Source organism: Pelophylax lessonae (assembly GCF_965119305.1).
Source record: "Pelophylax lessonae genome assembly, chromosome: 3".
Taxonomy (NCBI): domain Eukaryota; kingdom Metazoa; phylum Chordata; class Amphibia; order Anura; family Ranidae; genus Pelophylax; species Pelophylax lessonae.
Window position 1 is genome coordinate 198229120 of NC_138770.1, and position 25862 is coordinate 198254981.

The 25862-nt window shown below is 40.3% G+C and overlaps 1 protein-coding gene across 7 annotated transcripts in view; it reads right to left on the minus strand.

Moving 5' to 3' along the window:
- Positions 1-25862, minus strand: part of KIF1A (kinesin family member 1A) — a 234155-nt gene that overhangs the window by 91848 nt on the left and 116445 nt on the right. For 4 of the 7 annotated variants that reach the window (XM_082249383.1, XM_082249382.1, XM_082249381.1 and 1 more), the window contains exons 10-17: positions 23888-23905; positions 21070-21145; positions 16314-16392; positions 13228-13370; positions 9285-9484; positions 8786-8865; positions 7575-7650; positions 929-1008 (exon numbers count right to left, since the gene is read on the minus strand). In XM_082249383.1, coding sequence (XP_082105509.1) covers positions 929-1008; positions 7575-7650; positions 8786-8865; positions 9285-9484; positions 13228-13370; positions 16314-16392; positions 21070-21145; positions 23888-23905 — 752 coding nt within the window. The remainder of the gene's footprint in view (positions 1-928; positions 1009-7574; positions 7651-8785; positions 8866-9284; positions 9485-13227; positions 13371-16313; positions 16393-21069; positions 21146-23887; positions 23906-25862) is intronic. The other 3 variants (XM_082249386.1, XM_082249385.1, XM_082249384.1) reach the window with 1 other exon arrangement.

Sequence of the window (25862 nt, forward strand, 5' to 3'; positions counted from 1 at the left end):
CTCCAATAACCAGTCTAGGGCTTTTTGTTTGTTTTTGGTTGTTTTGGAGAACTTGGATAGGGAAGGGAATGTAGTGGGATACTTCAACTTTCAACTAGATACAACGAGGACAGCTTCTTTAACTGAACTGTAGAACAACTGTGTGATACCCCGTACACACTTGAGCAAGTCCTTTGTAGAAATAATGGATAATTGCTCTACATAATACTAGCCAGTATCCCCTTTCTGCTGAACCCAGTAGCTGACTCTTCTAGAACAGGGGGGTAGCTAAAGAAACAAGCCCAAGATCCTTTAAAGTCTGTAGTCATAAAGCCTCTGGACCGAATGGCAGCCTCTTTCCCTTTCTCCAGCAGCACCCTCCAGTGATCCCAGACAGATCTCCTAGGGATGGCTCCCCCTCAGTCAGGTCTTCAGAACACTCTGGTCAGTTTTTCAGCCTCCAGCCCTCCCACCCGAGGCCACATGGCGGCAGGTGCTGAGGAGGGCACAGCACCCTCTCCTCAGCTGGACTCTCCTCTCCAGTTAAAAACACACATCCTGTGTGCTCCCTCAATTTTATTACCATTCCCAGCATGCATAGGGGCCCCTATGTCTGTAGTTGGCTGAGATGGCATCCATATTCATGCTGCTGATGTGCATGGGTCACTCCTGTTCATACAGAACCCTCCAAGGTTGCTTGGATACAAAAGAAGCCAATACAGCAGCACCACGGTGAAACACATAGCACTCCCATGCTAAACAATGTAACTTTCCTGTTACATTGTTTACCTAACAGCCTCCTGTTAAGCAGGGGACCACACTACACTAAACGATGTACATCTTAGCAACCTACCTAGGAGGGTGCTACATACATATCTATATCTATATCTATAACCTAAAGGGATCATTTGTTAAATATACAGTTGCTTTCAGTTAAGTGTATTCTCACCTAGTGATGCCATCCTTGATATAATATAAGAGGCATTCAGACATTAAGGGATCTTCATTAAGATTCACCAGGTGAGGAGTCTAAGGAACATAAAATAATATAAAAAGTTAAACACACTCCAGCTGTAGAATTAGAAAAGAGGAAAGAAGCATCCCAAAAACTGTAGTTATCACCAGACACCTTGGCTCTAGTTAGGCAGCACTCCAAAAAACAGGTACACCCCTTAGAAAGAGTTGAGAATCTACACACATATAGTTCAAACAGAGTGCCAAACAAACATCCAAATAAAATGAGTTTGCTGTACTCATTAATACTGGCCCAACCTGCCCTTCTGAAATTGTTCCAAGCGGTAGATCACAGTACAGATTTATTTAGCATCAGCTTACCCGAGTCCTTCCAAACATAGTCACAATTTCTAAGCTCTGGTGAAGTCACATTGTCTTTTATTTTATTTATTTTTTTTGCTATGAACCAATTTTATCATTAAAAACTTTGGACACTTGGACTTTTGTTTTGGAACTGTCATTGGACTGCATGTGTCTTAAAATTACCCATGATAGCCTGGCACGTGGCTATGAAGCATGCATAAGATCTCATCATTCTAAACAACCTATTTTGATGAGCTGAAGAATAGGTGGAGGAAGATGGACAGATAAAATTCACACCAGACCTGCACCAACCTCCTTTGGGGAATAAACCCCAAGAACCTCTGAGCGATTTTCCACCACTGCAGGGATGAACTGATAATCCATCAAATGGGGAGTGGAAGGGTTGGGGAAACAACAATGAAAACTCAACAACACAACAGCACATAAAAAAACAATAACACAAGACAAAATTCCGTACATACTGTTCACAAATTATAAGACTTTACAGCCATGAAACATATTTCTGAAAAAGGAAGCATCCAACATTTGCACTCCCGGGCTAAAAGTGTGTATTGGAATGAATAGCTCATTATATATAAATGTGTTGTTAAAGTTGAACTCCTGGCAGATAAAATGTTCCAAGAAAATATGCCTTTTCTTTGGAATTGCTGCTGAAAAACAGTGCACTTCCTGGTCACATCCTGGTATATAGTGCGAGATCTAAGGCACTGCTGTCTTATTGATAGTCCCACCACATTTGGAGTGAAATTTGGTGGTGTCACTACTGTGTTGATGGTGTCAGTTTGAGTGGGGTTGTCCAGCACCGGAATAGCCCCGTTTTCCCTCACAAATTTTTATACGTCACTACTATGTTACTCAACATTCTCCTTGCTGGAAGCTCTTCATACAGAATAAAACCCATGCCTGTACCAATATGGCTGCCTCCACACAGAGACACAGTGCAAAATAAGGCATTAAGTCAGGAATGTAAAAAAGATAAACTACAGGGCGATACTGGTGACTAGTCTTTTGTCCTCTATCTGCTTTTTTTTTTTTTTTTTGAGGACAGCTAGTTCCCGTTTAATGTAGTGCATTAAAAAAAAAAAAATCAAATAATGTATCTTTTACATGAAGTTAGTGCAAGCGCCTCATTTGTGTTTGGATTTCAGATTTAAAGTAAAACTTAGAGAAATATTCGCCTCCTCATTCCAGTGATGCAGCGGTAAAATCCCTAATCGGCTGCTGTCACCGTCTTCCTGGGTATCGGGGTTTTCAGACTCTTAATTGGCTAGTCGGGGCATGACAAGCACACACGCAGGTAAGTGTTTGTTATAGCAGAAAAGACATTGCATGTCTCTTTTGCATTAAAGAGCTGCCTGCTCACAGTTTTATTGTTAGTTACACATCAGTTAGTCCATTTTAAATATTTGCTTTGCTATTGCTGCATCTAAATGTTCGCCAGACATTAATGCTGTAGAACCATTTCTTTCTTATAGCTCCCATAAATACAGAAATTAATATGATTCTCGCATGAAAATTAAAGCTTACCCTACCTTAAAGCTCATGTGCATGAGCTCTAAAGTACAAAAACCATAAGGTAACTGTCTAATGAAATCAGCCAAAAATCACAATTTAGAATTTAGCTACTTTTAGAAACTGTCATTTTTATTATTGACATATAATTATAATTATTTATAAACAATTTTATTTCAATTTAAAAGACAAGCATGTACAACTCTCAGAGCCGGTTCACACAGGCGGGACCCGACTTGCGGGGGCGACCTGTGAAGTCGCGGTGCGCAGCTCGCACCGCGTCCTCGGAGCGGCCGGCACGGACTTCATATCATTGAAGTCAATGCAGGTCGCTCCCGGTCGCCCCAAAGAAGCTCAGGACCCTTTTTCTAAGTCGGAGCGACTTGTGTCGCTCCTATAAGAACGGGTCCTGTGCTACTCTATGGCAGGTGACCCACGGCGACCAGGTCGCCTGACAAGTCGCCCCAGTGTGAACGGGGTCTGAGGCAGACAGTCCCAAAACATGTATAGGCTAAATAGCCATATTCTCAGACACAGCAAGAAATGCCTTTAACAAGTTTACAAACATTTAAAGTAAAATTAACAAAATTAGAAAATAAAAAAAATAAAAAATAGGAAAACTAATGCATATTGCTTATAAAAAAATGCTCAGCCTTATAATGTAGGAAAAAAACACACTAAATTCAAGAATGGTTCAGCTACAAACTTACAAAAGTGACAGGGCATCAACAACAAAGGCTCTCGGGACTACTACCCTACAAACATAACAAGATACCATTATTAGGTAGTCCATGATGACCATTTGTAGTTGAATATGTGCATGGTATCCATAACTGTATGGTGTAACCTCTCCAATATTTTGATCAACTCCATACATTGCATTACTAGAGACCATGGTACTGAGGGGGATCTCTAAATTAAGGCAATAGCCCAGTGAATAGCACTGAACAAGGTGTGGGCAAATTTCTGGTAAGGGGGTATTTATTGATTTATTAAGGTGCATTTACTATAAATTGTAAGATTCTTCTTAAAGATTATGTATAATAATTTTTTTTGTTTTTTAGAGTAGGTAAGGTTTAGAACCCGTTTATTTTTTACTGTGTCCATTGGAGAAATTCCCTCCTAGACAATTGTCACAAAACAATTTCCACCACTAAAAGTTTTCCCCTCGCTTTGTATTCTGGTGACCACTGATTTCCTATCACTTTCTGTCTTAGTGACATTGGTCATTGGAATAAATAGAAAGGGATTGCTAAGTGACATAATTTATCCACCATAATGTTTTTATATGATAATTTCAATTAGTTGTTGTAACAATATTTTCCTGGGGTGCATAATTGCAAGTCCTTGTTCACCAATGTTATACTTGTGTCATGTTAATAAGGATGTTGCCTTCAGGAAATTACACCCACATCTTTGAGTGACTTGCTGATGTAGGACAATTAAAGCACACACTAATCGATTGACACATAGTTTTTGTCTTGGGGCTGTGTTGTCCATTAATCCACCAGGCCCAGATAGTAATATGATATGATGTTTTGGGAATGTTTTAATGTGTATTTTATTCTGATTTTTATGTAGCACTGCCCCCTAGAGGGCTGCTGGATATTATACTTTAGGGATTCACCTGGGTTACCCGTAGCAACTGTTTGCAGAAACTTAACACTTTAAGTCCTTGGCTCAGTCAAAGATTAGTCCAGGGGATGTTGTTTTTGTGTTTTATTGAAATTGGGATGGGAGAAGCGATGAGTGGGATCCTCCAACTGTTAACTATTCACAAAGCTGAGGACTTCTATCTTGAGAATGCGGCAAAGCCGCTACTTCATCCTGCCACTTGAATGAAGATGAGATAAGTGTTTCTAAAGCATTTATCTTCAGGGTACTCACCTAGTACCCCCTTTCTCTCTGGGCTAGCTGACACCCGTAGATTGACTGCACTACCCGGAGTGGTCCCCTTCTTGGGCAGACCCCTGGGCAAGATCCTCTGTACTCAAAATACTGTTTTTCCAGAGTCTCGCAGTGCCCCAACTCCTCAGTCAGCTTTCCTGGACCTCTGGCTTCAGCCTCACACCACCGGTACACCAGGCCGACTGCCTGTGAACACCATCAATTGCTGCAGAAGAGGAGGCAGCCGCCACCCTCCTTCTGGGACTCTGCTTCCCGCCAAAGACCTCTACCTCATGTGCCCATGGCTTTTTATACCCTGTCCCATAATGCACCACTGTTTGTGCCAACCCCTGGGACAGTACCAAAAGTGTGTCATTGGTCAGGTTTCCTCCAGCATCCAACGTGCCTCCCCATTGGATCAGCTGGGGACACTCCCTGAGACCAGATGAACCACACACTGGGCACGATGAGTAGACCTAACTACAAATTCTGCTCCCTGATAAGCAGAGTGCATAGATATTTTGCCTACTGCTCATCTGGTAAGCAGACAGAGCCACAACTACACTCTCTTACCTAACACATGACTAGGAGGGTGCTACATTTAGAATATTTATTTTATTGTCATATTTAAGGTCAGACATGTGGGTATGTGTTTTAGGAAGTATGTCTGTGTGGTTATAATGCATTAAACAGTAATATTGCTACTTTAAGGAATATACTAACTTATATGTATATTTACAATGACAAGTAAAGTATTTTATCTTATCACATCATTCATGGAGAGTGTCCAGCAAATACTGAGGTCGCTCAGTAGGACGATTTACATCTATTTTTACGGGATCCCTGCAAAGGTGATTTGGTGTTCACAAGTTGGGAACTATTAGTAAACAATACAGTTACTGGCTAACTTGATTACTTGTGGATATCTATGAAAGGTTGGGATTTAAAGCCCAATGTCCATCAAAACAAGTTCAAAGATCAGCATTGTTTTGTTTTGATGTACTTGAAATGTGTTTAGCTGATTTAAACAAAATGTTTCATTAGGCTTTAAATCTCAACTATTCATAGGTATCCATGTGTAATCGAGTTAGCCATTACCCGTATTGCTTAGTAATAGTTCCCATCTTGTGAACATCAAAATCACTATCGCATATCACTATGCTTTTGAAAGAAAATAAGATGTATGACTTGGAACACCTTTTGTTTTAATAAAACTGGGATGCATTTATTTGATTCGATTTACATACAGAAGTTATGACTGCCTGTACGCATGCAATCAAAGTTTAATTAAAGAACTGCTGGTTCCATAAAAAAGGTGGTGTATTTAGGTTTTGTGCTGCCCTAGGCCTGACTAAAGTTGTGCATCCGCTAATTTAAATATGACCCACTCCTTCCTGTAAATGCCACACCCCTTCCTGTTTATGACCGGCCCTGTCATCTGTAAACCACAGACCATAACCACAGTCTATCAGTGCCCATCAGCGTAGCTTCATCAGTTCCCATAAGTGCAGCCACATCGGTGCAGCAGATCAGTGGCCATTAGTACAGCCCCATTAGTGGCCACCAGTGCAGCCCATCAGTGCATCAGATCAGTGCCCATCAGTGCATCATATCAGTGCCCATCGGTGAAGCCTATTAGCGCCCATCAGTGCAGCATATCAGTGCCCATCAGTGCAACATATCAGTCCTGCCTTATCAGTGCAGCCCCATCAGTGCAGCCTATCAGTGCCAACTCTTCAGTGGCAATCAGCGCAGCCTTATGTCACTGGATTAGTAAGATCGCTCCTTTCTTTTAAGATATTTGGACTTGTGTTTGCTGCCACTGATTATTTTACTTATTTGTAAAGTAAATAGGAAGTCCATAGTCATTATACAAATTAGTGAAATAATCAGTGGCAGCAAACACATGTCCAAATACCTTATAAGAGAGGTGTAATCTTACTAATCCAGTGACATACTGCGATAGCACATATGAGGTGAGCAGGTCCAAAATATTATTGCCATCATATATAATTAAAAGTCTTAATTGTATATGATGCAATTCATTATGGTCGCTCAGGAACAAGGATGTTTAAAGAAATGAAATTATATTATTGACATGATACCTGCCATACCTGGGAACGGAGAAGGGTAGACGGAGCATTAGGCTGCAGTTCCACATTTATTAGCATTAGCGGCCATTGGGCCAGTTGTTTTAAATGTGGTCGGCGGTCTGTCCGAATGTCCTCACCCGCCAGTATTATCATACCGGCAGGTAGCAGTGTGACCGACTGCTTTATGAGGGTGCCAGACTGATTTGCCTCCTGGGCTGCCCTGTGGCCCAAATCGCCCCATAAGACTGGCACTATACAAAAAGTGTAGCACAAGCCGGCAGAGACCCTTTTCATGCAAGGGTGACCTGGGAGGAGGCTGTTTTTTTTGTGCAGGGTGCAGCTTTTTTGCTGCCCCCCTGCAAAGTGCCGCCCTAGGCCTGGGCCTTGTTGGCCTAGGTCAAGATACAGCATTGACTCCTGTGACCCATTTTCACCCAACCGCTCATTCTGTCCAGGCTTGGGAAAGATCCAGACCATATCAGGACCCCCCAGATGCCTGGACTGGCATCCGGTTCTGCCTCTCATTGATTTTCTGAGAGCCTGAGCCAGCCGCTCCCCCCCCCCCCTCCACAGCCCAGCACTCCAGTGAGAGCTGGAGGGTCAGAGCAGAGAGCCAGTGACTGACAGCTCTCTGCTCAGAGTAGAGGGGGAGAACTGAACGATCAGCGGTGTTTGATCGCTCAGTTCTCACTGCACCGGTCGGATCGATCCTGCATCCACCTAGATGAGTATATATAAATAAACATGTAAATATTCAAATCTTACCTTTTTAGGTGAAAATACTCCAAGGGTTCCTCCATCTTCTCGCATAGCCACCCCCATCTCTGCCAACAGGGCTTCCCTGTTTGGAGAAAAAGGCAGACATGGATTATGGGACATCACACATGGCTTCTGTATCCAGTATCCTACCTCTTTTATTCCTGTTGTGTTTTTTTGAGATGATTATCACCATTTTTAAAGCTTGTACTGTTCTTTTTTTTAACATTGAAATGCAAGTTGATTGCGTAATTTATTTTTTGAAGGGAAATTATAATGGTTTGGGTGTCAATTTCAGTTTAGTTTTTCAACTTTTAATTTTTTTTACTGTTGCTTTATCTGTTTTTCTATATCTACAATTCTTGTGGTACAAATAAACCGTGTTTTGGGCAGTAAAGTTATGGTATGGAATATTCAGGGCAAGGGCTTAAGGGGAGGATTTTTAAATTGGTACTAACATCTAAACCAGTTTAGCCTAATCTATTAAGGCATTAAGGTAAAAAATGCCCCACTATAACTGTCCTACCTCACTCAATCCTTAAACACTTACTTGTTTCCTAGCATTGCCCCAGCACTGTCTCCAGCTCCAGCACCACTCCCTGCACTTTCTACTTTCACAGGAGAAACAGAAGGCAGTGAAGCCATAGGCTCCTGCTATTATCAGTCAAACTCCTGTCTATGGACACACACAGCCAAGCCTGGGACCCAATGGGATCACGCAAATGTAGATGCCTGCTTAGACCCCCGAAGAAGAGAGAAGCTAACATCTGCTGCCAGGAGAGGAGGAAAGCAATCTTTCTGTGCAATATTGGTGCACAGAGCAGGTAAGTATAACCTTTTTTTTAATAGAAAAAAAACGAAAAAAAAACTTTAGTATCACTTTAAAGAAGTGATGCCATGAGAGAAATATAGATTCTGCAAATACTGGCTGTCTTGCCTGACTGTGTCTGTCTTCAATACTAATGAGACCCTGACCATGAACGAGTATGCAACAAATGAAAAGTCAGAAATAATAGAACTTACAGCTGTTTGAGAAACATGACTCAAAAAACTGAAGCTAAAATATAATGATGATGGCCATAAACATTAGCAATTTCAAAGGAAAAAAGGTCAGCTATGGCATCTACTTATTTCGTTCATGACAGGTTTACTAAATTGATGTTTCAGGTGGCATAATTTGTGCTAGCATTTTTTTAAACTCCTAGCTATTAAAGAATTACCTGTCCATGCGAATAGCCTCTGTACGGCGCAGCTTCTCTTCCCAGGTCTCATTGAGCTCAGCAATGATCTTTTCTGTTTCCTGCAATGACAGAATGAAAGTGGGGAATTACTAAAACACATCAAATAAGTTTCCCAGAATATAATGTTCAGCAGTTGACAAGGTGGTAACTAATAGACTTCAGAAAAGCCTCTGACCCCAGCACTCTACTTAAGTGATAGACTTAGACAAAGTAAATAAAGATAAATATGAAATGAGCTTCTCAGAAAAGGCTTGGGTCACTGGAAAAACTTGGAACAAAGAGGTCAGCAATGGCAGCCTCACCCTTCTCTTGGTACAGGTTTCCTCTGATTTTCGCTATAAATATTGCTTTTAAATCTACCTGAAAGCATTAGGCCATTTCATCAGCCAGACTGCTACATATTTGATAACATTACCCAAACATTTTTATAATTTCTGGTACAACATACTTAAAAAAGGAGGATTTTTTATAAACCTACCTTGAGCCTCTCAATGGCTTCTTCACTTCCGGGAGTGAACGCAAGGCGCTCATGCAGGCTGCAAACAGATGCGGCTCGACTAGACAAGCCAGACATGGATGATGAAGGGCTCATGCCTGTCAGGGCATTTACGGCTGTGAAGAGATTGTCAGCACCATGACGCGTGTGAAGAACATTGGCGTTATCCACAGGACACACATCTATAAAGAGCAGGAGCCAAAGACAGGGCACAGGGAGATACCAAGACAAAGGAAGTAGGAGAAAAATGTGAAGAGGGGGCAACATGTACAATGTAATGTGGAAAGACAGGGGGTCGTCATCAGAAAATTATCAAAAATGAGTGGATTTGGAAATAAAAACAAGAAATAGATACATGAGCAGCAAAAGAAAAAGATGGAATGTATCAATGTCATATAATTATGTAATGAAAATAATATATATTAAGATAATTATTGCATTAAATGATCAGCAATAAATAAATGATAAGTAAAACATGGAAAGATAGATGTTTAGGATGCACATGGAATTGGAGTAGGAAAATGTATCACGAGGGATGGGGGAGTGAGGACAAGCGGGAAAGCGAGAAAAGAAACCTTTGTTTGGGTGTGGAAGATATATCAGGAGAGGACACAAGGAACCAGGAATACATTATATCATATGATACATCATACTGTCACGAGTTGTGAACAATGCATCATACTGTACAACACAGAAAGGAGCTTTTCACAACACATTTCTTCAATAAAGAATACTATAGATAATGGGAACATACATGGCTCCAGGTAAATGCAATTAAGAATTAAAAAAATCAAAGATTTTCACAAAGCAATATGAGTAAATACATAAAATATTTGGAAAATGTTAGAACTGTAATTGGCTGAGATTGGTATAGTGGCAGTTGAATTCCTGACATCTTAGTTACCATTAGATTAGTCCCTGGTCATATTCCTAGCTATTGATATTAACTACCACAACAATCCTCTTTTTCTGCAATTTGTATTTCATTTTCTATTCTTTTTTAGTATTATTTATTAATGTGTATCACTTAAGGTGTCAAAAGTCAAACTATATTTCAGCCTGAAAAGAAGCATTCACATCCAGGTTTAAGAAAAACCTGGATATTTCACCTCAAATTATTCTAATATCAATGTTTTGCAGTTGTATGAATTTATAATTTGCCCACTTATTTAGCTTACGCTTTAGCTTGAGTGTCAGGAATCAGGGGTCACCTTCAGTCTGACAGTTGCTGTCTGGTCAACTGCCTGACCAAACTTATTAGGGTTGATTTACTTTGGGAAAATAGGCTGTTCACTTGTTCACAAATTAATTTTCACTTAGCTTGGTGAGTGAGGTAAAGCTCTGCTTGAATTCCATCACCCAGTCATGTGCAAACAAAAATACAGTTTTCTTTTTTCCCTTTGCAAGTGATTGGGTATCTGCAAAGTACATTTTTATCACATTCAGTAAGCTAAGAGAAAGTTCCCTTGCAAAGTGAACAGTCTATTTGCGTTTTGTAAATCAATTCCATTTGTTCCCTTCTCTTGAGAGTGCATAGGAGTTTCATATCGCAGAGTTCCATAGTTGTAATCCTTTGGGGCCCTGTTCACACCAAAATGCAGTGTAGAACAGGCATGTTTCCTGCACTGCACAGGAACATGCTGCCATTGCTAGACGCACGTGGGTTTCATTAGATGTTAATGGCACCCCAAAGGCATCTAGCAAACACAGCGCCTTTGCAGCCATCAAACTACATGCTACCACAGTACCATGCGGTATGGTGTGGCGCAATTTACAAAAGTAGCGAAACTGCAGTACTTTTTGTGCATTGCCATGCATTTGGCAGCCCATTAAAATGAATGGGCTGTCAAAACTGGTATGCACAGGAATGCAGAACAACATTTTTAGACTTTTGTGTGTCCAACCATGACTAGTTCTCCTTAACAAGAAGATTACAATGACATATCACTGCAATACATGACAAGCTTCTATTATCCCAATCTCGCTTGACATTATTTTAAAATATTAGTAACAATGCCAGGGAAGACCAGCTAGGAAAAGACTCTTTTACAACAGCCTACAATTACAGGTAACCTAAAACAATAATGTAAATAGCTATGTCCTTCTTAGTAGAACAATTGATAAACATTTCTAACTTTAGCATGCCACCCTTCTTCTGACCAAGGCCACCCAAAAGGGTCATAAATACTGTTGACATCACACTGTGATTATTAAAAACTGTAAAAATTTTAGCTTTTAGACAAATGCCTGTAGTAACTGTGGGCACCTTTTTTGCCAATTTCTACATTAATAAAAATAGCAGCTATACAGCTGCACAGATAGACCGGCAGCAAAATGGATTGATTTGGAACTAGCTGACACATTTTCAATTTTGTAAACTGCAAGGCTAGTAAAAATATAAAGTTGAATAATGTTGAAAGCTTGCTAACAAAAATAGCTGTTAGCAAGGAACTCCTGGAATTGCGCCATTTAATTAATAAGAGAAGACAAGGTGCATTTTTATGTCTCTTAAGAACTGGAGTAAAATCTTGGCATCTCTAGGGACACAAGTCAATGTTCTGCAAATTGTTAGACAATGTTTTTTTAGTTTTAGAAGTAACAGAATTAATAATAACCAAATGTCACTATTTATTCTAATCCTATATCCTTATCAAAATATGTGCAAATGCTAGAGATTTACTGTACTTGCGTCATAAATTACTTCTAGTACTTAGAGGAGTTGCATGCTTAAGGTGTTCAAATGCGAATGGCAGAAACTGGACACGTGGGCATGATTTAAGCACCAAATAATGCTTTTTGTAAGATCATTTTCTGTTAAATAAAAAAAAGAAAAGATCATTCAATGAACGTGCACACTTGAATCACTCATGTTTGCATGTTTATGCAGTGGAGGAGAGTGGGTAGGCAGGTCCAGCTCTGACCCTATTTTATGGGAACCAATAGTTACTCCATTAATGAACTCCAGAGACATGTCTGTAATTCCCACTTCTCTGCCTTTTGGTAATTTCATGACTATATGGGTATATTTAAACATCAACTCCATATGCTTCATAGCTCCATACTTGGTGACATTGGATGAAATGTTGTTCCCTTGCAGTGTTACTAAGATCCTGGTGGAGAGATGCTCTCCTGCATCTGCTGGAGACATACCATGATTCACTTGGAACTAGGGCTGTCACAAATGCATCCTTGGAAGAAGAAGGTCCTCTTGTTGGGATCTCAGAGATCCTTAACAATGAAGTCCCAGACCATGGCACACATGTGCACATTATCCCAAATGATGCAATCCATTTTGGGTACCACTGTTGTATGATAGTTAGTAGGGAGTCCAAAGTCAGATTTTTTGGCAACCTGCTTTAAGCAAAATAAACAGGCTGCCATTGCTAAACCAAGATTGTGTGTTAGTTGTGTGACTATTAGGCCACTGACCTGAAACAGGTATGTATACCAGGGCCCCTTACTTTACTTGTTGCATGCTCTTTCCAGAATCAACAACTCTGAAAATATTGAAGCCAAAGGATACCAGAATGCTGGCATTTTTGGAAGAAGGTCAGCAATAGCAGCATATACATCTCTTTTAAAAACAGATTTTCCTTCAAATACCCAGACATCAGACATAGACAGCGATTCAAGACCAGAAGTATCTTTTCTAGCCATGATTGTCACATACATGGCTGCATGTGAATATGCTTGCATATTCATCAGAACCCCAATGACATTCAGAACTAGCCATATCTTTAGACTTTAGGTTGAAAATATTCAACACAGCCAACAGATTTTAGTCCAATGGAGAGTTCTGCAGAGTTATCTTCTGCAGTCTGAGCCTGTCAAAAACCTAAGGAATTGCTGGTAGGTGTTTAATATTAATTGGAACCATAAGGTAAAAAGGGTTGGGTGTACTGTGCTCAGCAAGAAGTCAACTCACTGTCAATGATGTCAGATAACCCTTGGGCGCCTAGAAGTTCTCTCAGACGGGCCACCTCATCTTTAAGCTCACGGATAAGCCGGTTGTTTGGATCTTCATTAATAACAGCATTGCAACGAATCTGTTTAGCCCGATCAGCATATCTGAAGTAAGAAAACAGCCTTTGTTAGAGCCTAACTATAAAACATTTATTGTTGCTTGTGTCCAGTAAAAAATAAATCTACAGCACAAAAGAGCATGCTGCACTGATTGAAGGTGGAACAATAGCCACAGTAGACCATGTGACAGGTAGGTGTCCCAGAATTCTCTAGGCTCTTATTCATTTATGGAAGTAGCTATAAAATTTGGCAAAAAAAATCTGGAATAGTTTGGAAACCTCTATACAATTTCTATGAATGAAAATAGTATTCTAAGCTTCTAGAAGGATTGATGGGATTGTTAATCCGTCAAGTCAAATTTATCATGTCACTGAGTCATGTGTAAGAATCGTAATTCAGAGGGGTTGATTTACTAAAGACAAATAGGTGGAGCACTTTGCAAGTGCAGTTGCACTCATTTTCCACAAAGCTTAGTAAATGTGGTGAAGCTCTGCTAATTTCTATCATGTGCAAGCAAAATTGCTGTTTTTTTTTTCTATTCCTTGCACCTGATTGTGTATTTTTTAGCAAAGCATCATCACATTCACCAAGCTCTAGAGAAAAGCAGTGCAAGTGCACAGTCTATTTGCCTTTAGTAAATCAATCCTTAAGGCCCCGTTCACATAGTACCAAAAGTTTGAGATATCGGCAATAGCTGTAGCTCTGCATTGCAACAGAGAAAAGGTTGTGTTTTTCAGCTCATAAAACGCTCATCTCTGAAGACTACAAAATCCTATTAATTTCAATGGCCCCTGTTCAAATATGAGCGTTTTGTTGCCTGAAGCAAAACGCCTGAAGCTCAAACAAGTACATGAGCTTCTTTTTTGGCAGATTACAAGCGTTTCTGATCAGATGTGAATGCCTGCCCCCAAACACGTGCAAAAAATGCCCAAAAAAATGCCTGATAACGATACGTTAAGGTGTGAATAGAGCCTTTGTCAGCATTCAGAGTCAGGTGTCCAGCCTCTGATGTCAGATTCAGGTATCAAAAGTCAATGTCCGCAATTGTCAGAATCACTACATACTTTTTAAACTCTGTCCCCTCTCCTTCAGCTCCCCTATTCCCTCATTTTTGTTCTGTTTCACATTTCCTTATAAATGGCCTCATGAAATTTAATAGAACTTTTTCATGTATAAGTTATATTCAAAAGCACCATGATTATATTTTAATGTAAAAAAATGTAAATTTTTTAATATCCATTCTTTGCTGTAACGCTTAGCAGTTATTTCATTGGGTTTTTTTTAAAATGTCACTAATGTACTTTTAATATTTAAATGACCCAATTATGGATGCTACTTATTAAAGATGGGAGAAGCTAGCAATATTGAGTGGTGCCAATAATTGTATTATGTGAATATTAAAGGGTGATGTTCGGAAACATGCAGGATGGAACTCATATATTAGGGATATTGAATATACCCAATGGATGAATTGATAAACTCTATAACGTGGTTATAAGTATTAAACAATCAACTTTTTTTTACATTAAACTACAATAATGATGCTTCTGAATATAGCTTATACAAAGTTAGAAAGTTCAATATAATATGATGAGAAACAGAAAAAAAAAATTAAAATGCAACAAAAGAAAGGGAGGATATGTGCTGAAGGAGAGAAGGGCAGAGCTTATAAAGTATTTAGAAACTCTGACCCCCTGACTGTAACACCTGATTCAGGCTGAATTTTGACTGGCATCGGCCGGTTCAACTGAAATCAGCTAACATTTGGTCTATATGTTTGGGAGCCTGTCTGACAGAAGCCAGCCATTCAGCCGGCTTCTGTCTAAGGCTCATGACCGAAAAAGGTCAGCTGACTGGAGTGTTTTGGCAAAGAGGCCGATACCCTGAAGTCACCCTTCATAGGAATAAATAGGAATAAATATAATGTCACTTTGTTATTTCAATAAAGTTTAAAAAACAAAAGAAGAAAAAATAGATAAAATGCTTCCACCACCACTGGCACAAAACAGACACCAGTGATCTATTTTAGCTTATGGATTAGTGTGAACAAACACTAACTCGGACAGCTGACTGGTTGCTGACGCTGAACCTGACTGTGACTGCTGACAAATTTGTCTATGTTTTGATGGATTATTGATGGGTTTGACCATTTAGTTTGCTGTATTCCTAATTACAGATTATAAAAAGAGCATGAAGGAAACAGGTACTGTATCTCCAAAAATGGACACTGTTCCTAAACCAATCAAAGTGCCACCCCCTTTAAAAAATAATGCTAAGGAAACCCCCAAATCTCTACAAGTATCAGGCAGCTTGTAACAATGAAACCAACACAAACACAAATTGTGTTTTTGTAAATTAAAAGAAACTAATTAAATAATTTTATGAAATAAAATAGGTTGACCTGATGTTTTTCCCCTAACCTGGGACTTTACTAGAATTTTTTTTTTTTTTTTAAGTTTTAATTTAAGGAAAAAAGATATGTACAATACATGGAGTATTCAATGAAAAGTTGAAATCTCACCCTTTCGCACTGACTCAACCTCAAACCCAATCCTTAACACACAAAACTTTCTAACTTTAACCATAACATAACTCCTGACCCATAACAAATGATACCCTGGAACCTAAAGAATACTATCGACACAAACACAGTACTTCTATATCAATAGTACAAACAACATAACCTCAAAATTTCTAGAGCTGTAATCTACAATGCCCAACATTTGAACTTAATCTCTAATTTTTAATAATATAAAGAAAATAATTAAAACTAACATAATACCATGACAACAATAACAACGGTGAAATAAAATTAAAAACTTTCTTTTCCCAAAACATCAGTCAAAAATACTGAGGCTACAACCCATGGTCCATTGGATTTGAGTGTTTGCATGTGTGTGGTAGCTAAAGGGAGTCCAAAGACAGATTTCATGACAAGTTTCAGAATTGTTTACATATACTGCTTACTGGAATACATGAATTTCTCACCGGAGGGTACTGAGAGTCTCATCATAGTTGATATCTGCAGGACTTAAAGCAGCTACCATAGCAGTTCGAGAGTTTCCACCTGTCAAACAGATGTTGTTATTAGAATCCTCAAAAATAAAAGATACATAAGGCCTGAGCATTTTTATTGTCCTGTGCCTGTATTCTAAATTAAAAGGAATGTAAGTGTTAAATGAATGACCCCCTGCTTTAAAGTTCTCACTTGGAGAGATTTACTGAGGCATGCAAGGCCCTTTTTGTATTAAACAGTTACCTACATTTTGCAAAGTGATCTATGAGCCCTCTTGACCCATATGAACATAAATGACAAATAGTAGTTGTTTAATTTTTGTGAACTCAGCTCATAATCATGTAAACTTCGCATTTTGTAGGTGCAATCCTTTCTACTTAGGATATGTGTACATGGTCACATAAGATGCTGACTGAACCCCAAATGCCTCTTTACCTCGTTACAGTGTTCATTAGACCCTAGAAGCTGTGTTACAACAGTCTGCACATGTGCTTGAGTTTGTTGGCAAGCACACTGCAAAGCATCTGAGCAGAACACATGCACACTTTAACAGTATTGTCAATCATACTGTCTAGCAATGCAGATCCTTATCAATCACTATAAACAACATCAGCTGACCTGCTGGAAAAAAAAATTGCCAACGCAATCTGATCTCAACAGCTGCTTGCCCAAAATGATAGTTCTGGCAGATGACACCTAAATAAATGGACCTACATTGGTCAATAATATCAATCAGGAGACCCTTCCCTCCTGATTATACTTAGCTTTTTTCTGCCAGAGCTGCCATTTAAGGGGTGAGCAGTTGTCAGGATTGGATTAGGTTGGCACTGGTTCCTTAACATCCCTGACAGCGGAAGAAGGAAACTGTCATATATAATAGTGGGGAAAAAAACAATAAATGATGTTCAGCTCCTGCTGCACAGAATGAAAGGCTGGCATTCAGATGAATGTCTGAAAAGCAAAGTTCAGTTTTAACTTGTGTCTGGACCATACCGGAGGCTCAACCCTAGTGGCATTGATACAGTTGCTTGATGGCAAAAAAACTAAAGAAGTAATCACAGATCTAGCAGTGTGGTCCTTGACAGCCATCAACCATCTGCTTTATGTGTTCTATAAATGAGGGATCAACCAAAGCAGTGGTAAGATCACTTTTAAGCGATTTTGACCAGTAACAAATGGTTTGACAGGCAGAATTGGATGAAGAACAGAACCCACCAGAAAGAGCAGAGCCCTAGAAAGGGCTTACAATTACTTATTGAGTTGGGTCCTAAAGACAAGCATGTTCTCCACCGGAAAATAGTAAGTGCCAAATCCACAGTCGGAGTAGAACACTTTGTACAAAATCCCCGCAAAAAAGATACAAGGCTAATACGCATTAAAAGGGGAGAAAACAGTTTATCAGCCTGCTTCCTTTCTCACCTATATGTACATAGTTGGAAATGCAGATGCAGAAGGAAAGCCTTTGTTGCCTAAGGAGTTTAAAACCATCCAAGACTGGTAACAGCAGTGTTAGAACAACAGGCTGATCCTCTAATTTCAGCCACTAATGCTGCAGGTAAATCAGATATAGAACCTGCAGGAGAGGACATGGGTGCGTGCTTCTGGCCTTCTGGCCTCTCAGATTCAGCAAATAACTGTGTGATTTGCATGACAATGGTAAAAGCTCAGTTGAAAAGATGGAAGGTCCAGCCATAACCAACAAAGCCAAAAAGGATTTAGACCCTAAGAACAGAGGAAAATATGATTCCAAGCTGCAGACATCAGCACCATCAGTAGGCATGCTGCAAACATCCCTGGGGCCAATAGTAGAGTGTGAGTTGGGGGCACTGATACAGCAGGACTATCTTCTCCTTCCCTGTGTCTAGAATTAGACATGTTGTGACTGTGTGGTGGTAAGGCAACATAAGGCAAGGCCTCTGATACTCATGAAACCTGGACAGCTATTAGCAGGTGAAGATGGCCAGAGATGACCAAAGTCCCTGTAGGTGGGCAGAAGAAACGCATCAAAGTTCCACATAGTTCTTTGTTAAAAAAAAGAGCATCAGGGAGGGGATGCTTCATCAACACTGTATGGTGGGAAAGAGCGCAGAGAGCACGTGCATGACAGTATAAGCAGCCAATGATGTCAGCGCTCAGTGTTAAACCCTTCACCTTTAAAACCCGCAGAAAGTGGAATACTGGCTCCCAGCAATGTAAGTAAATCAGGTAGCTCCCTGTGATCAGCCTATCCAGATTACTTACTTAGTGAATCTTCAAAGACAAAGCAAGCTGAGGCAATGGCAGCAGCTCTGGACCCGGAAAGCACTCTACAGCTATCTTTTACCAGAACTGAGTTTGGAAAACACTCTATGCAGAACCTAGTGCCCCAAGGTTACTTCTAGGCTATCCCTGCAACCTCTAATCCAACAAGATTTGGTCACAGTACTCCAAAAGCCAGCTATAAGGTAGAGCTGCAATTCAGAGTCAAAGCTCCTGCAGCAAGTCCCCATTGTCAAAATAGGATATGTTGTAGTCCTGGGTCCCCTCTCAGTGCTCCCTAAGTTTGGTATCCCTGTCACTTATGGTTTGGGAGCAGTGCCCTGTCAAGCTGACCAAGATTTCCCATAGACGCCAATGTTAAAAACCGGGAGTAGTGCCATGCCAAGCTGACCAGGCTGTGTCCGTACTCGCGAGTGTATGTAAAGTGAGTGTACTTAAAATGGGGTATGCCTGTACTTCAATTTAAGTTTATATTGCCACCTTCAGCAGGATTGAAAACTGGCTAAGAAAAACTGTAGGTCAATTTAGGGTAAAACCACCTACTACCAGCATGCCTAATTTTTTTTTGCTAGCGTGCTAAGAGAATAGACAACTTTTCTTCAGATCTGCTGTGTAAGCCTGGCCATAGATGATTCTTTTTTTTTTCATTCAGCCAGTGGTTGATAGAGGAATCAATTGAGGTGGATAGAGGAACCCTCCCTGCTGAAACACTATATTTGTGGCCGGCCAGCTTGCCTAGGTAATCCACCATATAATAATCCTGGATCCCCTTAACATGCTCCCCAAGCTTGGTGTCCTTATCACTTATGGCTTGGGAGCAGTGCCATGTCAAGCTGACCAAGATTTCCTTTGGAGCTAGCGTATTTACATGCATTGAGAAATGAAAAAAAGGTATTGCTTCACTTTAAGTACATTTTCGTTTTACATACATGCTCCTGTCCCATTGTGTACTTAAAAGTGGGGTATGCCTGTAGTTATACTCACATAGACTGATAGCATCATACACAAAAATAGAAGACAAAATACATCCCTCTATACATACCACCCTTATCCCTTTAGGTTTTTTATTTATTGTATTAAATAAAACACAATAATTTAATGAAAATACATTATAGTTTTTGTATGTGACCACCAAATCCTTCTAAAGTTTGTTGTATGGTATGGTTCCATATTGGGACATGGTGTCGAAGAGAGAGGGCTCAGTGGTATGAATAGCTGTATAGTGTTCAGTGCTTGAATCAATGTTTAAAATCTATAGGGTTGCTCAAATGTAAGTAACCAAAGGGTAGGTTCACAATTAGATCGCAAAAAAACAAAATAGTTGGCGCAAAGTGAGTTCACTGTATCAATAGTCAAACTGGGGGTGAAGGGGTAGCAGTGTAAAGTAAAATTGTCCTGGAAAATGGCTGGACTTTCTGCCCACTGTATTGGCTGCTTGTTGAAGAGTTAGAAGTTACTCTGGAAGTACAAGAAGGAGAGAAAACACAGCGCCTTCTAAGTGCAGCAGAACAATGTTTTAATAGGATTATAAAAAAACGTACTCACAAGATAAGCTTATTTTAAAGCAAGTAGTGGCGTGTCTCTAAAATGCGATCCTGGGGGTCCTGGATGGCGGTTCTCCTGCTAGTTCTGTTGGTATCTGGGTTTCTCAGTTTCAGGTCTGAAGGAGCGCATGCTCCGCAAATGAGTCGCCGTTTTCCACGCTGTCTAAACGCGACCAGGAAGTGACGTCACGGTCCCTCTGAGCTCTCTCCCTGTGTGTTCCACGGACTCCGGAAAGCTTCGGTTACCACTAAGGGACCCAGATGCCGACAGAACTAGCAGGAAAACCCCCAGGATCGCGTTTTAGAAACATGCCCCTACATGCTTTTAAATAAGCGTACCTTGTGAGTACGTTTTTTTATAATCCTATTAAAACATTGTTCTGCTGAACTTAGAAGACACTGTGTTCTTTCTCCTTCTCTCACAATTAGATAGAAATGATGATACATCCTTTAAAATGCAATAACAGCTCTTAAAACTCTTAAATATTCCCAAATCAGTATGTGAAGTGGTGTCCCATCAGCATCACTAGCGCAGTGGATGATTCATGCTTCAATACAACATACACGTATGGAAACAGACAGAATTTTAATTCTTGCCCCTTTTGGGCACTTTTTTTTTATTTCAACAGTCTCTGTCCAATTAAAATTTGACTAGTACTGTATTTTACCAATTACATCTGAAATGCCAACTAATACCTGAAATATCCAGTATGGTCAAAAATGTATTAAATGAGGTGAAAACAAGATAAAACAATTTGCATTTAGGAAACCTCTACAGATGTTCCTCCTTGAAAAGGACAGATTGTGCCAGGTTTAATCTGCAATAGCAAAATAATGGCTTTGCTCTGTTATAGACAGGCCCAAAGTATTGTAATCTTTTGCTGTTTAAAATATGACAGGGGAGGTATATAAAAAAAAATGTTACCCAGGTTCTCTCTTAAAAGCCAGGTGAGTACGGAGTCTCTGTATGGAACAAAATCATTCTTCTTCTTTTTCTTATTCTGAGTAGAACAAAAAACAAAACATTTATATACAGTATATTTTTCCCTGTCCCCACATTCACCTGTCAACTTCTACCATTCCATTCATGAATGTCTTATGAAAACTTTCTCTATAATTACAGGCTTGTCATTTTCATTTTATTTTATTTTTTCAACAGCAAAGCAGACAGACATCTCTACAGTATAACTTCCTTCCAGGGGGTTTTATATGTTATGTATCTATAAACCAAGAACAGTTCTTCCAACAGATAGTTTGATAAATAGAAGCACATCTGGCACTGCTGTTGTGTGATTTCTCTTAAAACATCATTTTCAACTTGAGATGAGTGAAACTTGGAGCTTTTGTTTTCTCTAAACTTCTGTGAAAATCAGAAGAATTTGGTGAACTTAAGGACATTTTGGTGTTTTTTTTAAGAGTGCAAAGGACTAAATGGGTTGTAGAAGCTCCTTTACGACTATCCTAGACCGTTACCAAACAAGAGCCCCCATTACCTTCAATATTTTACCCTACAGAAAAAAAAAATGTTTGAAAAAAAAAAAAAGATATTATATATATATATATATATATATATATATATATATATATATATATATATATATATATATATATATATATGTAGCACCCTGCAGGTAGGTGCTAGGTAAATGTATAGTGGGCCTTGTCTGCCTAACAGCAGGGCTGTGATTTGTTTAGATAGGGTGTCAGGGCTTCCAGATGTGCCTGCTGAGGGGAGAAGTATCCCCACTGGCTCCTGTGAGAGGCTTCTCATAGGGCAGTGTGGGAAGCCCAATCACGGGACACATCCCAGCTTGTAACTACCCCAGAAGGCAGATTATACTGCAAAGGATTCTGGGAGTGGGTATAAGTTTGGGGGGAAGTGAGTGACACGGTGTCTTTGGCAGGAGCAGAGTCCCAGGAAGGAGAGTGCGGCTGTCTCTCCTCCTGTCTGAGGAAGGCAGATGTCTCGGGGTGTCGCCTGAGTGTCCAGAGAGTGCTGAGTTGAGCTGAGGGGATCCAGTGTGCCGGGAGCCTGCGGAGAGAGAGAGGGGTCCAGTCCCAGGAAAGCCTACACAGGTCGTGAGTACTGAGGATTGCCCCTGGGGGTCTGCCTGAAGTTAGAGGGGACCACTCCGGAAGAGGTTCTGGGATCCAGTGTCAGCTAGCTGAAAAGGGGGTACCTAGGTTGAGGACCCTGAAGCTACAGAGGGGGTACATAGTCAGTGGACCCTGAAGAGTTCAAGGTTAAAGGGGGCACCTGCAGTTTGGGCCCTGAATTGTACAGAGCGTGCCAGTTAAAGTGACAGCTATACAGAATTCTACTATATACGACATAGAAACATAAAAGCACAATACACGTTAGGGGGGGAACCCTTGGGGGAATCAAAAATGGAGAAAGATCTGGGAGTCTTGGTTGATGATAGACTAGGCAATAGCATGCAATGTCAAGCGGCAGCTGCCAAAGCCAGCAGAATATTAGCATGCACAAAGAAAGGTATGTATTCCAGAGATAAGTCTATAATCCTTCCACTTTATAAAACTCTGGTCCGACCGCATCTGGAGTATTCTGTCCAGTTCTGGTCGCCAGTCCTCAGGAGGGATGTGTTGGAGCTGGAGAGAGTCCAGAGAAGGGCAACTAAACTAATTAGGGGATTGGAGGACCTTAATTATGAAGAGCATCTGCAATCGCTCGATTTATTCTCCCTGGAGAAGAGACGCCTGAGGGGGACATGATAGCAATTTTTAAATATCTCAATGGGGATCTCAGCTTAGAAAAAAAGCTGTTCAGTCGAAGGGATTGCATGAGGACTCGAGGGCATACAATGCGATTAGAGGAGAAGTGTTTTAACCTCAGGCAACGTGGGGGGTTCTTTACTGTTAGGGCTACAAGATTGTGGAATTCTCTACCACAAGAGGTGGTTTCTGCGGGTAGTATGTTGGCTTTCAAAAGACTCTTAGACGTACATCTCAAGGATCAGAACATTCAGGGCTATGTGAGATGATTACGGCCACACACACCTACACAGGTTGAACTGGATGGACTATTGTCTTTATTCAACCTCACCTACTATGTAACTATGTAACTACCTCAAGCTGTGCCAGGCATGGGAAAGTATTCCGTTACTTTCACAGTACAACAGTGTCAGGAGTTCTACAGTTCTCAGTCTTGGATCTTCTGGACTATAAGTCAAGGATTAAGCACTTCTTCTGTTTTACAGAACATTCTCAGTGTCAGTGAGCGTTGTCTGGCGCCGGCTGGCATCAAGGAGGCGCCAAACCGGAACTTCAGAAGTAGAAGTCCCAATTGTAATTAGTTAAGCCTCAAGGAGTATCCCACTCATTCCCTTCTCCCAACCTCTTAATTCCATTAAAAACCACAAACAAAGATGACGGAGTTGTCACTGCTTCAGTTATCACACCCAGGGTCACAGCTCACATGGGCTGGAGAGATTACCGGTACTAATGGCAGACCCACATCAGGCCATAGGCCTGGAAACCTTGCTATATATGAAATGTAAAGCCATAATACAGAAAAGGTTACCTAAGCAGTTTAATAAGTGAAACTGAGAGTTTCCACTCCAGTGAAAGGTGGCTGGTGATAAAATTGATAATTTGAAAGCAAAATTAATTCAGCCTTAATCACATGCATGCTCATAGATATTCCAAATATATTGTATATATACTGTATTAATTTGTGCAAGTGACTTGAATGTTTACATAAAGCAATCAATTTGTAAACCCACCTTATTGGTTCCAGAATCCTGAGAAAAAAAAAAAAAGAAAAGAAGACACATTAGCTGATACATTAGAGACATGTATATATTAAAGTGATTGTAAAGGCTCCTGTTTTTTTTTTTTTTTTTAAATAAAAAACGTGTTATACTTACCTGCTCCAAAACCTCCTCTTCTGGGGCCCCCTGCCAGTGCTCCTGGCTCCTCTTCTTCATCTACCCCCATAGCAAGCCACTTTATATGGGGGCACTCGTGTGGGCTTGCTTCCTAGCTGCACTGTGTGCATCCATAGACTGAATTTGACTGACTACAGCAGGAGCTAACTGCTCCCGCTACTGCCTGTCTGTCCCTGTGGCAGGCATTAAGGATATTGTGCCTCTCATAGAAGGTTGAGAGAGAAAGCCTTTTTGTTGAGAGTCACAAACACTGTCATGTTGCATTATAAGGCAGTGTTTATTCCCGCCTGCTTCTCTTAGCCATCTCACCATTTCACAAGTCTACTTGAGTTTTTCTGACACTCCAACCACATACAAACTGGAAAAACCATCTCCAAACCAGGATGAATGACCTTTAAAACTATGTCATCCACAAAAAAATGCCATTTTAACATCTTCAACCTGGCAACTTGACAACAATTCACATATTCAGAAAAAGAGACCTTTGAGAACATCATCTTTGATGAAACGCGTCAGGTCACGGCGTGCTGACGTCACCCATACGCTACAGTCCTACGAAGGAACGGGCGAGCAGAGCCGTCCGGCCGGCGGCTCCCTACATCTCTCCGTTTGGCTTTTTCGATCTACATGTTTGTAAGTGTTTGCCCTTTATTTTAATAAATTGTTTGTGGGTTTTACACTATGGTCCACCTCTCTTTCAATTCACGGCCATCACCATCTGTATGCTGAGCCTGTATCAGTGTTCCCATTGGAGGCGCCTGGTTTGGAATATCTAGACACCAGCATTTGGAGTTTTGCTCGCAGCGGAAGTGCTTAGGCGAATCAGGACCTTTTCTGCCTTTATCATTTTGGAGCTGGTAAGGGCATATGTTTGTCAGCTCTCTTCGGTGACACGATTGGGATCTAAGTGCTCTATTTACTTTCCTTTTGGTAAGCTGCAGTCCTATTGGGGGAGGTCCTCTACACTATTTGTTTCTGCAATATTTTTCTATTACTCTGGTAAGGAGTATATTCACAGGATTGGAGGTGTCTATGTTCTTTACTATCACTACTATAGCACCTTTCTGATATTCCCATCACTTGGGGTGTTACATCTATTTGTTTGTGGTTTTACGCTATGGCGTTTTTTATTTCATTTCACATGATCACTCAACACTGAGGAGATCCATTCAACATACGGAGTCCGTCTGAGATCTGGTTCCTGTGGATTACTTGGAATCTTTGGGCCTATTTATCATTAGCCTCTGGTAAGCGGTACCTGTACAGAAAATTTCGTCAGACGTGCTGTTTGCCTTTATATGGACTTTATCTCTGGACTTTTTTACATATCATATATGTTTTCACTATATAGCGCAACTTATATTTATACAATTCACATATTCAGACATGTAATTCAGACAATTGCAATCTGTTCCAGACTTTATTGCCTTGTGAGATGGGGTTATGTAATTAGAATATGGCTGCGTTGTTTAACCCTACTCTTAATGAACTATATTCTATTCCTGACCCCAAAAGGTGGTCTGTCCAAGGGGTTAAATATCTATGCCATCTTTTCATAGCAAAAGGCTTTAAGTCCTTAAAACAGTTATGGGTGGATCTTAATCTACTCTCCAACTATGTATTCTACTATTATTAACTCCACCATGTATTGCACAATGTAGTGCATAGTTTTGGTCCCTAGATAATCTCATTCCATCCACCCTACTAAAGTCATCTCTATTTTTTACTCTGCCCTTGTAACAGATTCCAATCCTAGATTCAGCACTGCCCATATGAAATGGGCCTCACTGGATATACTATTAACAGATGC